General features: G+C 44.4%; 1 protein-coding gene across 1 annotated transcript in view; it reads right to left on the bottom strand.

Moving 5' to 3' along the window:
- The window catches only part of LOC126119666 (discoidin domain-containing receptor 2-like), a 449,482-nt gene that overhangs the window by 63,672 nt on the left and 367,800 nt on the right, over positions 1-18,010 (bottom strand). Inside the window, exons 8-11 of the mRNA XM_049915072.1 lie at positions 17,280-17,487; positions 17,072-17,179; positions 12,667-12,863; positions 5,278-5,413 (exon numbers count right to left, since the gene is read on the bottom strand). Coding sequence (XP_049771029.1) covers positions 5,278-5,413; positions 12,667-12,863; positions 17,072-17,179; positions 17,280-17,487 — 649 coding nt within the window. The remainder of the gene's footprint in view (positions 1-5,277; positions 5,414-12,666; positions 12,864-17,071; positions 17,180-17,279; positions 17,488-18,010) is intronic.

The raw sequence follows: 18,010 nt of genomic DNA, 5'->3' as shown, positions 1-18,010 counted from the left end.
CAACATACAAGTATCATCGGCCATAGCGACTGGCTCTTGTTTTCAGTACCTTACCAGTTCAAGATATCATCATCTTTTTTTCTGCACTACTTCTACACTTCATGTCCTTTACCATATCCATTTCATCCTTAGACATCCTTGACGTTTTATTGTTCAATTTTCAACTGAAAGACAAAGTGTCACAACTCGTTGTGCAAATGAATAGGTGTTCGTTTACAATGCTGTCATTTCTGATTCTCGCAGATCTACTGCAACCTTTCAGCACTGCTCCCTCAATCCTCTGTCTTATTTACTTACGACCTACGACTCACTCTAATAAAATTGTGTGTTAATAATGTAGTCATCTCCACCATCCCTAATTGATTGTAACTCTTTCATATTCTTGTGCTAATTTGTCAGTGAATAGCATGGTATCAAGCATGCTCGTGTTAGACTTCAATGCAAGTACTGCACTCGTCTTTTGTGACAATGATGATGATGTATTCTTATTCTGTGCGTTGTTAATGTCACATCTTGCATCGTGTTTGAAATCTTTATTTTCAATTTGCCCTGTTGATACATTGACGTTAAAATAACACTGCATTGCAATATCTTTAGTTCTTCACTTCCTCCTACGGGTAAGACACGTGTCAAAATGATCAGAACTTTCACTACAACCTTACTTGGCTCTTTAGTTGCAAATTTAAATTTTATTAATTCAGTATTTAAATCGGTGACGAAGATGGTATCTTCGTCCAAGCTTGCCCTTCCAATGTATTTGGTGAAAAGCATACCAGACACAAATAATCACTTCTGCTTCCTGCTACTGAGAATATGCTCTAAAGGAATCTATTGAGGCTGGACTATCTGATAATATTAATAGGGATAAGGGTTTCCCTTTAAGTAAGATCAGATATTATCTGACATTAAACAAAAACGATCTTCATTTCGACCAGCAGATTCTTTCAATTAGTGTTCCACTAGCGATTCATTGATTTCCCTATTTTTTCACGCCATTGATCTGCTACGAAGGCTATTCGGAAGGTAAGGTCCGACCGATAGCGAAATTTAAACTATAGCAAAAATCTGACGACGCTTTGCAGAGATATATTGGACAGCGTCTCTAACATGCCTGTCGATCGCGTCACGTCGCGCTTTTCAGTTCTGAGCCCACAATGACCACGTTAAGTCGCCTAGAGCGATGGGTCACCCCCCCAAATTATGAGCGCCACTGACTGTCTTGCCTGATTTCATGCAAACCTACATAACGTAACTGTCTTGTAGTTCCTTCTTCATGACTGTTCTTGGGCGCATGCTGCACAGGCGATGGGGACGCTCCTGGCAAGTGTTTGGTCACCCACCGTACAACCCGGACTCGGCTCGCTCTGATTTTCATTTCTTTTCAAATGAACCGCTGGCTATGGAGAAACATTTTGGCATTCACAACAGCTGAAAATCAGCGTAGAGAAATGACGGAAAGTACAGGCGGCTGCCTTCTATGACTGTGGTACTGGAATGTTGGTATAATGCTATGACAAATATCTCAGTCGGAGTGACAGCTATGTAGAGAAGTGGCTAGAAGATGTAGATAACTTTTGCAGACAAAACATTTTTTTTATTTTCACTGTGGCTTCCATTTCGCGACCGATCATACGTTACTTTCCGAGCAGCCTTCGTTCTTCACTTGCGCAGGAGGACAGCACCACTGCTGCTTGGAACTCGAAGTGGGCCGGCACAGAGTAGAAGGAGCTGCTGATTCTGTTGGAAACTCAGTTCCGACGATATTGTGCATCAGCATACTTAGCTGAAGATGGCGGCCAGTTGGTCTGTTCAAACGTTGTGTCAAGATATTAATATTATCTGGCATCATACCTGAGTAAAGTCTTATCGGGTATGGCAAGCTGTCTGAATCAAGTGACATAAGTCGTCACTCACAAAAAGTTTCGACGGTGGGTTAATGAAAATAAAAGTTAGGTTGGTTGTTTCAAGTCTTCAAATGTTCTGCATAGTCTCCCACACCCACCAGCCCCCAATTGTCCGCTGTTTAGTTAAATGGTAACGTGATAATCTTCCCTGCAGCGGGCCCGGTTTCGAATCCCATCTGGATTGGAGATGTTCTCCGCTAGTGTTTATGCTGTCCTTACCATCATTTAATCATCACCGACACGTGAGTCATCCAATGTGGCGTCGACTGCAATAAGACGCACTGGGCGGCCGAACTTCAGCGGGTGGGGCTTCCCGGCCAGCAATGCTATACGATCATTTCATTTCCCCACACATGACCCCCACCCCCAATTATGTACAATGGCCAGAACGTTGGTAGGACCACAAGGATCTGGCAAAAAAGCCTTTCTTTGGAATGTTGTTCAACTCGAAGGTCACATTCGCATCTTCTTTGGACTTATCGAAACATAGAAGACTCATTCTTTACTTTGACGTTTTGCGAGAGGTTTGCATTGATAAAACAAAGTCCTTCCAGCCATGACGATTTTTTCCAAGAAAGATTTGCCTACGTTTTACATTTCAGTGAAGACGCGGCAGATGTAAGCGGTTCTTTTCTCCTTTCCAAGTCAAAATGCGTGGGACAAACTTCGCACACATTTTTCTCTTCTTCAAAACGTTCTGGTGGCTGTTTTGGACACTTGATGTAGAGTTGTTCAGTTTGTTGCTCCGTTGTGATTTGTGATATAACAACCTTGACACACTGCTGCAGCAAATTCATTGTCTGTTCACAACTGACATGTCGAATGCACATCCGTCCTTTAGAATTATTAGTTCAGGTGCCACCGTTGTTACTGCGCTGACGTCTCTTACACTGATTATCCAAAACATTACGACCACCTGCTTAATAGCTTGTTTGTCCGGCTATGGAACGATATACTTACTGATTCTGCGTATCATGAGTCCGACAGTTTGTTGGGTGGGATTATACGTCTACCCACAGGTCACGTAATTCCTGTAAATAACAGGCTGCTGATTTGTGTACGCGGCGGTGGCACCCCATAGCGACCCATGTGGGTCCATAGGGTTTACATTAGGCGAATGTATTAGCCGCGACGTAACGTTATTTCACTATAACGCTCCTCAAAGAACTGTAGCACTAATCTGGCTCCAAGACACGGACGATTATACTGCTGAAAGTATAAGACATCCAGCATGAAGGTATGTAGGTGGTGCTCCGCAGCTGTCAGTCTTCGATTACTATCACAGGTGCCGCGCAAGCGCAGGAAAATGTCTCCCATAGCATTAAACAGCTCCCCGAGCCCCGGTCGCTTCGATGACGGCGTTTGTGGAGAGGACCATCAACAAAGTGTTGCAAAAACGTGATTTACCCGAAGAGACGACACTTTTCTATTGATCGACTGTCGAATCTCGATGGTACTGTTCCCTCCGCAATCGTAAATGACGACTTTGTTGGCTCAACATGTGAACACGTAGCTGTGGTCTACTGCGGTGCTCCATGTGCATCAGTGTACGATGAACAGTGAACTCCAAAGCACTTGCGTTTGCACCAGCATTGCGCTCTTTCGGCAGAGATGGCACCGATCTCCAATTCCCCTACTTTTCGTAGCAGATAAGCCTCCGAACCCAACATTCTGTGCAGAGACATGAACGTCCAACCATTTAGCATCTAGTGGTAGTTTCACTGCCCTTCTACCTCTTTCCGTAGATGCATACTAATGTAAGGCGAGAAGATTCGACCAGCTTCGCCGTTTTCGAGATAGTCGTTCACAGGCTCTGCGTAATAATGATTTGCCCCTGTCAAAGTCGCTTATCTCAGTGGATATCGCCATCTGCAGCCCATATCTTCACTTTGGTGATTCCCTGGCCATGTCTGCTCCGCTTACATACTTTTGTTACCATGTCATGTGCATGCAACTGCACCAGAAGGCGTCCTATGTCGCGGTGGGTAGTGGCCATAATGTTTTGGCTTATCAGTGTTTACGCCAGGAATAAAATCACTTTCTAACTTTCTGAACTGGCGGTGTATCCAAGGATTTAGGAATGGAAGTGTTACTGAACTTTATAAAAGTACAGATAAAAATCTGTGGGTCATGGCAATAATTTTTTGTAGAATTTACAGTGGTACTAAAAAGGGAACCTCGCCATCGCACCCCCCCTCAGATTTAGTTATAAGATGGCACAGTGTATAGGCCCTGAAAAACTGAATACAGATCAATCGAGAAAACAGGAAGTAGTTGTGTGGAACTATGAAAAAAATAAGGAAAATATACAAACTGAGTAGTCCATGCGCAAGATATGCAACATCAAGGATAATGTAAGCTCAGGAGTGCCGTGGTCCCGTGGTTAGCGTGAGAAGTCTTCCCTCGAGTGAACAGTTTAATTTTTTATTTTCAGTCAATTATCAAAGTACTCACACACAGTCAACTTCGCTCTCCAAAATTCCTGGACATGTTCAGATTTGCTTGGACATATGCAGGATTTCACGGTCTACACACGGAAAAATTTGAAAACGTTAAAAACATATGTTTTGACAGAGCACAGGGAAAACTGTGCGACTGTGAAACTGTTGCATTCATTTGTTGCAGTTTATGTGACAAACTCTTACGTTTTCATCACTTTTTTGGGAGTGATTATCACGTCCACAAGAAAACCTAAATCGGGCAAGGTAGAATAATTACCCATTCGCCAAGTGTACAAGTTAGGTGTGTCGACAACATATTCCTGTCATGTGACGCACGTGCCGTCACCAGAGTCGTATAGAATATATCAGACGTGTTTTCCTGCGGAGGAATCGGTTGACCTATGACCTTGCGATCAAATGTTTTCGGCTCCCATTGTAGTGCACGTTCTTTCGTCTACTAATTGCACGGTTTTGCGGTGCGGTCGCAAAACACAGACACTAAACTTATTACAGTGAACAGAAACGTCAATGAACGAACGGACAGATCATAACTTTACGAAAATAAATAAAGTAAACTTTTTACTCGAGGGAAGACTTGATCCAAAGACCTCTCGTTCCGCAGCTGCTCACGCTAACCACGGGACCACGGCGCTCCTGAGCTCATATTATCCTTAATGTTGGCTATCTTGCGCATGGACTACTCAGTATATTTTGCTTATTTTTTTCGTCGTTCCACACAACTTCTTCCTGTTTTCCCGATTGATCTGTGTTCAGTTTTTCAAGGCCTATCCACTGTGCCAACTTATAACTAAATCTGAAGGGGGTGCGATGGGGAGGTTCCCTTGTAAGTCGTTAGAGGAACACTTTGCATTGTCCTTGGCTGAGGATGATGCTGTTTTTCGAAATCAGGCGGCCAGTAGTTGTGTACTTACCGGCGTGCGAGCGCAGCGTGGAGTAGCGGCTGCGGCTGGAGGTGTCCGGTGTGACGGACGGCACGTCTGGGCTGTGCTGCGTGTCTCGCGGCAGGACTGCGCTGCTCGCCACCGGCGTCAGGCTCAGCAGCAGGTCCTGCGGGCAGGCGGGCGGCGCCCACGCTATAGGCAACACGGCGTGCTGTGCCACGCTGCTGCATACTCACCTGTCAGCCCGACGGACAAATACTGAGTCACTGTATGAACTACAGGGTGGCGCACGAAATGTGTTACCATTTTGTTTTTGAATGCAAACTTTATTGTTTATACAATCTGAAAGGAACATATACTACAATGAAGAGCCGTCCATGGAGATTTGTTATAACTCAGCACATGGTCAATATGTCCACCATTTCGTTTCCTAACTTCCTTCAAACGAACACTGAAGTTAGTGATTACCCTACGGCACATGTCTTCCGTAATTTCACTGCAAGTTTGAAGAATAAGTTTTCCGAGCTGCATTAAATCACGTGGACGTTTCGGGAAATTTTTTTCCTTTATGTACCCCAAAAGAAAAAAGTCACGTGGATTGAGGTTTGGACTATTGGGGGGCCAATTTTGTCCGTCATTGAAGCGACCTGGAAACCTGAGTGAAATGATCCGCATGTCGAAATGCTCGTGTAAAAACTCCAACACAGTTATCGCAGTATGTGGCCTTGCTCCATCTTGCATGAACTACTGCGTGTTGGAGGGCAAGGCAGTAGCAAGAAGCTGCGGAACGAAGCTATTGCGAAGCATGCTCAAATAACGCTCCCTGTTCACAGTTTCTTCAAAGAAAAAGGGTCCAATAAGTCCGTGACTGGAAATTGCTGCCGACGCTGTAATCCTCGGAGCATAATGTCGTTCATGAAGCACTTGTCGGTTTTCAGTGGCCCAAAAGCGTACATTTTGTTTGTTAACCACACCGTCTAAATAAAAAAGCGCCTCGTCTGAAAACCAAACATTGTTGAGAGTTTCTTCCCTATCCTCCGCCCACTGAGCAAACAGTAGTCTCTGCTGCTTGTGTTCTTCAGTGAGCTTCTGTCCACAGGTCATCTTGTATGGGTACATATGGAGGTCACTTTTAAGAATACTTTGAATGGAGCGTATGGATATTCCCAGTTGCACTGCAGCCTTTCTACACGATTTCCCGGGACTTCTCTGTACAGCAACTCGTACCGCTTCAATATTCTCCGGCGAACAAACAGGCTTAGGCCGAGTTCGCTTCGCTTCCAATACTGTTCCTTCCTGTACAAATTTATCGTACAACTTGTGGATGGTCTTCTTGCAAGGGACCCATCGTATGTTAAACTGTTGTCGAAAACGCCTCTGAGTCACAACAAGGCTTTTCGTTTCATGAAAAAGTAACACAACTGCCGATCGTTGCTGTATCGTCAGTCTTCCATTGTCAGCCATTGCTGCTTACTAGTCTCCTAGCGGCAGTATCGTGAATTACATGTCATTTCGTAACTCATTTGTTTTTCCAAGCTCTGCTGGTACTGCTGTAGAGATCCCAGCGGGATATCTAACGTGCGTCGTAAATTATGAAGGAAACAAATGGTAACACATTTCGTGCGCCACCATGTAGTTTCTCCAGGACCAAAATCTCCAAAACTGGCTAAGTTTCACGGAAGCTCGAAATTTAGTGCGGACTTCAATGCGAGATGCTTTTAATAGGCTCCACAATAAAACATTGTCTCAAAATATGGTAGAAAACCCAAAGAGCTTCTAGGCATATGTAAAGTCCACCAGTGGCAAAAAACAAACGATACCTTCACTGCGCGATAGCGATGGAAATGTTACCGATGATGGTGTTACTAAAGCAGGGTCACTAAATACAGTTTTCCGTAATTCCTTCACGAAAGAAGACGAAGTAAATATTCCAGAATTCGAAACCAGAACAGCTGTTAGCGTGAGTCACATAAAAGGTCAAAACACTTAAGAAAGGCAAGTCTTCCGGCACAGGTGGTATACCAATCAGGTTCCTTTCAGAGTATGCAGACACAATAGCGCCTTTCTTAGCGATGATATACACTCCTGGAAATTGAAATAAGAACACCGTGAATTCATTGTCCCAGGAAGGGGAAACTTTATTGACACATTCCTGGGGTCAGATACATCACATGATCACACTGACAGAACCACAGGCACATAGACACAGGCAACAGAGCATGCACAATGTCGGCACTAGTACAGTGTATTTCCACCTTTCGCAGCAATGCAGGCTGCTATTCTCCCATGGAGACGATCGTAGAGATGCTGGATGTAGTCCTGTGGAACGGCTTGCCATGCCATTTCCACCTGGCGCCTCAGTTGGACCAGCGTTCGTGCTGGACGTGCAGACCGCGTGAGACGACGCTTCATCCAGTCCCAAATATGCTCAATGGGGGACAGATCCGGAGATCTTGCTGGCCAGGGTAGTTGACTTACACCTTCTAGAGCACGTTGGGTGGCACGGGATACATGCGGACGTGCATTGTACTGTTGGAACAGCAAGGTCCCTTTCCAGTCTAGGAATGGTAGAACGATGGGTTCGATGACGGTTTGGATGTACCGTGCACTATTCAGTGTCCCCTCGACGATCACCAGTGGTGTACGGCCAGTGTAGGAGATCGCTCCCCATACCATGATGCCGGGTGTTGGCCCTGTGTGCCTCGGTCGTATGCAGTCCTGATTGTGGCGCTCACCTGCACGGCGCCAAACACGCATACGACCATCATTGGCACCAAGACAGAAGCGACTCTCATCGCTGAAGACGACACGTCTCCATTCGTCCCTCCATTCACGCCCTCGCTCAAAGTCCGTCAACTGCACATACGGTTCACGTCCACGTTGTCGCGGCATGCTACCAGTGTTAAAGACTGCGATGGAGCTCCGTATGCCACGGCAAACTGGCTGACACTGACGGCGGCGGTGCACAAATGCTGCGCAGCTAGCGCCATTCGACGGCTAACACCGCGGTTCCTGGTGTGTCCGCTGTGCCGTGCGTGTGATCATTGCTTGTAGAGCCCTCTCGCAGTGTCCGGAGCAAGTATGGTGGGTCTGACACACCGGTGTCAATGTGTTCTTTTTTCCATTTCCAGGAGTGTACAACCGCTCACTTGACGAAAGATCTGTTCCTAAAGACTGGAAAGTAGCACAAGTCACACCAATATTTCCGAAAGAAATAGGGGTAACCCATTGAATTACAGACCCATATCACTGACCTAAATTTGCAGTAGGATTTTGGAGCATATACTGTACCCGAACATTATGAATCACCCTGAAGAAAATGACTTATTGATACATAACCAACATGGATTCAGAAAATATCGTTCTTCCCATGGAGTAATTAGTGATGTCGACAAGGGATCTCAGATCGATTCCATATTTCTAGACTTCCAGAAGGCTTTTGATAACATTCCTCAAAAGCGACTATTAATCAAATTGCGTGCATATGAAGTATCGTCTCAGTTGTGTGACCGCGTTCGTGATTTCCTCTCAGAGAGCTCACAATTAGTAGTGACAGACGGTAAATTATCGAGCTGAACAGAAGTGATATTTGGCGCTCCGCAAGGTAGTGTCATTGGTCCTCTGCTGTTCCTGATTTACATAAATGATCTAGGTGATAATCTGAGCAGCCCCCTCAGATTGTTTGCAGATGACACTGTAAATTAACGTCTATTAAAAGCATCAGACGATCAATTCCAATTACAAAATGATCTAGGGAGAATTTCTGTATGGTCCGAAAAGTGGCAATTGGCACCAAACAAAGAAAAGTGCGAGGTCATCCACATGCGTACTAAAAGAAATCCGATAAATTTTGGGCATACGATAAATCGCACAAATCTGAGGGCTGTCAATTTGACTAAATACCTACGAATTACAATTACGAGCAACTTAAACTGAAAATACCACGCAGATAATATTGTGAGGAGGGCGAAACATAGACTGCCCCTACATTACACTCATCCGTCCTCTGCTGGAATATTGCTGCGCGGTGTGGGATCCTTGTCAGTTATGATTGACGGAGGACATCGAAAAAGTGCAAAGAAGGGCAGCTCGTTTAGTGTAATCGTGCAATAGGGGTGAGAGTGTCACTGATATGATACGCGAGTTGGCGTGGCAATCACTGAAACAAAGGCGGATTTCAAAAATGGCTCTGAGCACTATGGGACTTAACATCTGTGGTCATCAGTCCCCTAGAACTTAGAACTAATTAAACCTAACTAACCTAAGGACATCACGCACATCCATGCCCGAGGCAGGATTCGAACCTGCGACCGTAGCAGTCGCGCGGATCCGGACTGAGCGCCTAGAACCGCTAGACCACCGCGGCCGGCAAAGGCGGATTTCTTTGCGCTGAAATCTATTTATGAAATTTCAATCAGCAAGTTTCTCTTCCGAATGCGAAAATATATTTTTGACACCCACCTACGTAGGAAGAAATAATCATCATAATAAAGTAAGAGAAATCAGAACTCGAACGGAAAGATTTAGATATTCCTTTTTCCCACGCGCCATTCGAGAGTGGAATGGTAGAGAAGTAGTACGAAAATGGTTCGATGAACCCTGAATTGCAGAGTAACCATGTAGATTTAGATGTAGAACCTTCACACCTGGTGGAACCAAATAGTACTATCCTACATGGTCCCGGATTTTTGGGGAATGTCGAGGTAATTTGATATGTGTAACACATGAGATAAATCAAATATGATGGAATAACTCATAGGGTTGACAATCTTCGGCAGTACAAAATGGTGCGATCCGTAAATGCGTCGTTGTGTACTGTCCTACGACCGTACCGACACTGTTAGTCGTGCCTTCCTAGAAGGTATTCATGTCACAAATGCACCTGAAAGACGATCATCGAGCAAATGTACACTCGCTATATGTTGTAGTTCTCTGCCAGATATCGCTTCGTTAAGACAGAGAAATGGTTGCATGGTACCAGAGCGAGTGCTCTACTCTGAAAAGCTTCGAGAGATCATTTTGAGCGACATTGTGTGCCAGATACATTTCTCAGTCGTGCACATATAGGTTCCCTACTGTAGCAAGTGAAAATATGCTGCCAGTGATCAATACGCCACCGGAAACTGATACCGACCACAAAAAACTACGTCCAAGTACGAATGTCAACGATATTTGATAGACATCAGTAAGAATTCGGAGAGACCTGTTTATAACACATCATCCTGGCTTGAGGCTGTGTTTCGTTTATACGATTATTTTAATTGTGCTAAACTGTCTTTCACGGCCCAGGTACGCACCTCAGTCACAGTGACTAAATTCTGACGATTAGCGCTTCCTTGGTAAATCTAAAATGAACGGTAACACTAAAACTCTTTTATTCGTGGAAGATGATTCTCGGGTCTTATAGGATGCAACTGTCATGCCGAAAAATGTTGATCTTATTTTTCCGGTGTGTTTCTGGAATTAGACAGAGAATATCCGTAATTTTCGTCACCAATTTCATTAAATATCACTTTAACTTAAATTAAACGGATTTCATTCTCACAACTGGTTTGAGCCCCTGGGTCACTCTCAATAGATTAACAATTAATTACCTCGAAAGGCCGTGTTGTAAGTCTGGCAGTCATAAACATGCAGGGATTTTCAGAATGACATTATCCGGAATGAATGTGTCAGTCAAACAGAGAGCCCTCTCTTTTTAAACTTCGAGGCAAATTAAAAGGGCTGGCACTTCGGAACTCGAAACAGGAACTCCGCCTTTCTTCGGCAATGTTCTTACCGAATGAGCTATACAGGAGTGACTTACGACCTGTCCGTGTTGTGGGACACAATGAATTTGGCCTCGGTATGGTGACTAGATGGTATTTTCATCACTTACCCTAATTTTGAGGTTTGTGTCTGGTTGTAAACTGTAATTTCACATAAACAAGACACCAACTGCAAACGAAACTACCAATTTATTCAGGATACACTTACATCACACAGTGGAAGAGAAAATGAAGATAGTGGCCAAACTCGTCATCCATTCTCAATAGAAAACAATGCAAAAGAAATAGGAAACCTTCTCAAGTAAGTTAATCAGAAAGAATGGCACAATAAGTCCTATGTCAGAGAAAATAGCGAATCTTTCTCGCGACCACACTGCCAAGTGCGAAATGTTACACAAAATACAGTTGCACCACGCTAAGACACAAGTTTTAATTGAAATTTATGGTGCGAATCAGCTCTGGTTTTGGGAAAAATAAGTTCTCGCTCATTACTGTAGAAATAAGCACGAGCTATAAGGTCGGTCGAAAGTACTCTCTTATCTAATAAGTTTGCTTTAATAGTTAAGGACATTACCATCAGATTGTAGACTGACAAAATAAAATGACTAACTACCTCTGTATAGAGTGGCTGCTGAAGTATACATCTTTGGCTGTATGACCTTCAGACAAAAAAGAAGAATGTATGCAGCTTGTACTCTGAAGTAAAGTAGAAAATTCCCACTAAAATTATCTTTCCCTACGCGAATCCTGAAGTCTTTTTGTATTAAAGGTAACAGCGTTTCGGTCTTTACTTATTAGTCGTCTACCATTTACTGAGGTATCTATTCATACATTGAAGGTATGCATATGGAGACAGATAAATGTCTTTGGAGTAGTGGTATCTGTCGAAGTGATAACTATATATATATATATATATATATATATATATATATATATATATATATATATATATATATATATATCACTTCGACAGATACCACTACTCCATATATATATATATATATATATATATATATATATATATATATATATTATCAGTTTACTCAATGGTTTTGTTAGTTACATCATGCTCCTATCAGGAAAAGGTACATATCAGTTCATAGTTGCTTATTGAAAACTACTGAAGTGGTATCTGTCTGACATGGGTCATATCACGCTTTCTCCAAATAAATTTGGTTACTTGTTGGTAAAAATTCAAATTAAACATCTGTGACGTGCATTACACATGACTAACTTTTCTGGTGTGATGTCACATCACCTGACGAAATCAGTTACTAATAGATCTACATTTTTTCTCATCAGTGTTAACAATACTTGCTTATGTTTCATGGGCAAGCTCTGTGTGTGTAGAGTATAATACAAGACGCAACGTGGCTGTTTTGGAATATTCTTAATTAATTCTTAATTAGTGTTGAAGGTAAAAGCATACCGCGTAAATATTAAGGTAAGACAGTACTCACCAATGGACTGTAATAAGGGAATCGTCCACACCACAAGGACTCGTACCTGTTGAAAATGTTTTTGCCCGAGCACACCCGACATGTAAAGATCTGTTACAACAAGAGCCCGGTAAGCGTTGGGTGGTAATAAAGGAATGTAAGCTTCCACTTTGTGTGAATGTAAAATGGCGATATTAGCGCTAACAGCTCACCTTCATGTTGAGGGTGACTCCGCTGAAGGGGTTCCTGAGCAGCGTGGGGGAGGAGCCGGCCTGCATCTTGTGCCTCCTGCTGAGCGCCAGGATCACCACGAAGACGACGAGCAGCAGCAGCATCACCGCCGTCAGCACGCCGATCACCACCTCCACGTGGCCTCCTTCGCCGACGTCCACCTCGGCTGTCACCGCGACTGTCAGATGCGACGCACAGTGATAAATGGCACTGCATCCGCGCCGGGGTCCATCAATAGCTTGTAAGCACGTCTACACGGCCATTAATCTTTTGCTGATATACATGACAGTATGTAAAACTGGTATGTAAAGCAACCTCTGCAATTCAGCATTATCTGCTTTCTCTCACGGACACAACAGCAGCGTACTGCACAACGTATTTTGTTTTTTTTTTCCGATTCAGTTCGGTAATTTATAGGCAATAGTCCCAAACTCAGCGACCAGTGTATGGATGGTACGTATCCTACATAGGTTAACAAATACTGTTAATCGAATGTTATAGAAAATACCACAAGTTCCGGGTAATGAGACCGTGTGTTACCAGAGTGCATTTCGGCTATTTTAGAAAAACAATTAAGCTTGAAGCATCCTGTTCTAATTAGGATGACTTTTTTCTTTTAGAATACCAATTTCTGGCTGTGAGAAAGTGGATTATGAAAACATCCGTGAATACACCTATGAAGCGGGATTTGAGCAGCTAAATGAACAAAGGTTGTTCGGTAGGTGAAGAGAGCGAAAACGAGACGATCGAGGAAACTACACTCCTGGAAATTGAAATAAGAACACCGTGAATTCATTGTCCCAGGAAGGGGAAACTTTATTGACACATTCCTGGGGTCAGATACATCACATGATCACACAGACAGAACCACAGGCACATAGACACAGGCAACAGAGCATGCACAATGTCGGCACTAGTACAGTGTATATCCACCTTTCGCAGCAATGCAGGCTGCTATTCTCCCATGGAGACGATCGTAGAGATGCTGGATGTAGTCCTGTGGAACGGCTTGCCATGCCATTTCCACCTGGCGCCTCAGTTGGACCAGCGTTCGTGCTGGACGTGCAGACAGCGTGAGACCACGCTTCATCCAGTCCCAAACATGCTCAATGGGGGACAGATCCGGAGATCTTGCTGGCCAGGGTAGTTGACTTACACCTTCTGGAGCACGTTGGGTGGCACGGGATACATGCGGACGTGCATTGTCCTGTTGGAACAGCAAGTTCCCTTGCCGGTCTAGGAATGGTAGAACGATGGGTTCGATGACGGTTTGGATGTACCGTGCACTATTCAGTGACCCCTCGACGATCACCAGTGGTGTACGGCCATTGTAGGAGATCGCTCCCCACACCATGATGCCGGGTGTTGGCCCTGTGTGCCTCGGTCGTATGCAGTCCTGATTGTGGCGCTCACCTGCACGGCGCCAAACACGCATACGACCATCATTGGCACCAAGGCAGAAGGGACTCTCATCGCTGAAGACGACACGTCTCCATTCGTCCCTCCATTCACGCCTGTCGCGACACCACTGGAGGCGGGCTGCACGATGTTGGGGCGTGAGCGGAAGGCGGCCTAACGGTGTGCGGGACCGTAGCCCAGCTTCATGGAGACGGTTGCGAATGGTCCTCGCCGATACCCCAGGAGCAACAGTGTCCCTAATTTGCTGGGAAGTGGCGGTGCGGTCCCCTACGGCACTGCGTAGGATCCTACGGTCTTGGCGTGCATCCGTGCGTCGCTGCGGTCCGGTCCCAGGTCGACGGGCACGTGCACCTTCCGCCGACCACTGGCGACAACATCGATGTACTGTGGAGACCTCACGCCCTACGTGTTGAGCAATTCGGCGGTACGTCCACCCGGCCTCCCGCATGCCCACTATACGCCCTCGCTCAAAGTCCGTCAACTGCACATACGGTTCACGTCCACGTTGTCGCGGCATGCTACCAGTGTTAAAGACTGCGATGGAGCTCCGTATGCCACGGCAAACTGGCTGACACTGACGGTGGCGGTGCACAAATGCTGCGCAGCTAGCGCCATTCGACGGCCAACACCGCGGTTCCTGGTGTGTCCGCTGTGCCGTGCGTGTGATCATTGCTTGTACAGCCCTCTCGCAGTGTCCGGAGCAAGTATGGTGGGTCTCACACACCGGTGTCAATGTGTTCTTTTTTCCATTTCCAGGAGTGTATTATCACTCTCATCGAGACGTTGAAGTACGTATATTTGCTATTAGAGTATGCAGCGTAAATGCAACCCTGCGAGATTCCAATACTGGTCTATAAGCATCGACATGCAGGTAAGGGCTCAGTGTGGCCTTCGAACGGGATCTTTTTGATCGGCCCTTATAATACGAGAAGTTTGTGACGTGACACCCAACATAGAAAAACATCTTCCCCATTAATATTGTTTAGATTTGTAAGAAACTCCACATCACAGGAAAATTTCACAGAAAACATAAACGATGCTATTGTCCGTTATTTGTAACATTTTATGTCTGCGGTGGCCTGAAGACGATTACATGAAGAGAGTGGATGAACTTAATAAACAAAGAAATAAATAAATACAGTGATTAAGTAGTGATGCAAAACAATTCAAGTAAAATTAGGTCAACTGAGATGACTCTTTAATAATAAGATTCTTATCCATAAAACAGATGGAATGTTATTCGTGTCGCTAACGCTAAGGATAACGAGTCCATATCTATTTCGTTTCATAGCACTTATTATTTATAAGAAACTTGTGACTTCGCAACTGGTGTACATCACAGGATGTTTGCATTTTTGATGTCTGCCCAAGACCTTACCACGCGTAAACATGTATATACGTTTACTGCAGAAATTCATACGATACTACTTTTAATTTGTAGACAGGATGACATTTATATTCGTTATTAGAGGGACACATTATTACTCTAATTTGTTTTCTTACTTCATCTGCAAAAGAAATGATATTGCGGTCAATATAACTTCTTATGACCTGCAACATATCAAGAAAGATGCTATCATAATCCATGGTACGGTAATGTCCGACTATTAAAAATCATTTAATGGCATGCACCATAAAATGTCGGCGTGCAACAGTGTAAATTCCACTTCTTCTTCTAATGTCACTCGCACACGTTCAGAGTGAGCCAAACGACTGATGCTACAGTACATGCTCCGTCCTTTTCAACCAGCGAATTGCTGCGCTGCGCATGCGGCCACAGATACTCGAGCAACAGAGACGTATATCGGTGGCTTATAAGTCTGCATGAATCCGTCGGTACAGCGGACGAGCCAGACTGGAAAGCCAGTGTATCATTACGAGCTGCGCTGTGGCGACTGCTTTGCAAGTTAATTAAAGAAATTGCCGGCTCCCATGACTTTCCCAAGCCGAGACTACTATCTTTATTTATCAAATTCTTCGTCAAACGACTTGCAGCTACTTGTTTCAGCATTAAGTACCAAAAAGAAGGTTAAGTGGACACTAGAATTTCAACATTTTCTACAGCATTGAGTGACCGGTGTCGATGAGGTACTCTGCAAAGTCAATTTAATGGGCTGTAAAACCTGGGGCACCTAAAGTGTGCCGTGCGGCTTTCATGAACTGTACGAGTCGTCTGTTCGATGTATGAAAAACCACACTGGAAGTGGATCTTGTAAACCGTATCGTTCCGGAGCATCGAATCATCTTTAACGGAATCCAAAAGTGTTGCTTTGTTCGGGGGAGAACGAAAGACCACTTTTACTTTGCGCTTCCTGAAAATCCAACGTATTGTTGAAGATAGGCTTCCCACATATGGCACAAAAGACATAGCTTTATATCTTTCTATTTCTTCGTCTGCATTCTTTATGTCCACCTTCGTTTTTATCGGTAGCCCTTTCCTATCTTATGTGGGGGAATACTCGTCAGCTTCAAAATCTCTAAGTGTAGAAGCTCATCCTGCAAACTGCTCACGTCAGCAAAGACGTGTGCTCTGTGAATCAAAGTTCTGACAACACTCATTGTCTGGGAAGGGTGACGGCAGCTATTTGCAGGTAAATATAACTCTGTATGCTTGTCCCAAAGCGTCACCTTTTTTGCGGCTAACCGAAACATCCAAAAATGGAAGGCATCCTACCATTTAGATTTCTGTTGTAAACTAGAGTCGTCGGTGAATGGAAGTTCGATAGTTTGAAAAGTTCTTGTAATTTAGCTTTACCAAGAGACTACATCACATACGTGACAATTAACACTCATATCTGCATGATACTGTGGCTGCAACGTACCTGAATCTAGCGTCAGCCGAAATTTTAGAATAGCAGTTGGAGTTTATGCGGCTGCACGACCGAAATTTAATGGAGCAGTCATTGCGCCGGAAAGGAATGAAGATTTACATATAATTAATTACAAATTAAAGATGAAAATACTTACTTGTTTCTATGTTGCTGACTGGCTCCACAACCTCTCTGGAATCCAAAACAATTTCCTCGTCACCGTAATCGATATCGAGTTCCTCAGTGAAATTTCCGAACACTGGAACTAAATAAAACGAAATCATTACAACGTGGTTGAATTTCAGAGTAACAGACTTCTATGCAGTTATCCGAAGTAATAAATATCGTCCACTCTGATTACTCACCAGATTCGAAAGAAACCTCGCTGATCATGATCCAGCGGGCGGCGAAGAAGAGTCGCAGCCTGACGAAGCGGCCGACGCGGCTGTGAAGCCGGATGGTGACGGTGCGCGCGTTCTCCAGCGCCAGGTCCGGCATGTACGTGAAGCTCAGCGGCCGCCCCGGGAACTCGGAGCCGCCGATGCTGAACGACACCAGAGCACGGCCGAACACCTGCGGCACACCCCGGTCCGGTTGCTGAGACACTCCTAAAGGTCGTACTTCCACTCTGATGCCTATGAGTTTGTCGATGTGCTAAGCCATTCACTATCCAATAAAGTTTGATTGTAGCAGTGGAACTGAAAGGCTACAAAGAATTTCAAACCTAAAGAATTTTTTAGTCAGTCCCATTTTTCTACCGTCCTGATACTCTATTGCAACGTGTAATGTCTTATTCCTGACATGTGACACATATTTAATTTTCATTTATTCGTTTTACTAATTCAATTTTCATCCAACCATGAGATTGTTTCTATTCTATAAAACTGTTGAGGCTTTCGTGACCACTTCTTGACGTGCTCGGTGTTCGACGAATGATAGCCACTTGAACGTTAAACACCTAAAAGTGGACACAATTCCATATACTCACATATCTTCAGGTTGTACGTAAACGATTCAGTGGCAGTCATTTGCCACGGATACAATGGTCACTCGACAGTAAAATGTTGTCCACCACATACTACCATGTCAGACAGTG

Source organism: Schistocerca cancellata, chromosome 1 (genome assembly GCF_023864275.1).
Source record: "Schistocerca cancellata isolate TAMUIC-IGC-003103 chromosome 1, iqSchCanc2.1, whole genome shotgun sequence".
Lineage (NCBI taxonomy): Eukaryota > Metazoa > Arthropoda > Insecta > Orthoptera > Acrididae > Schistocerca > Schistocerca cancellata.
This window is presented reverse-complemented; position numbering and strand designations above follow the sequence as displayed.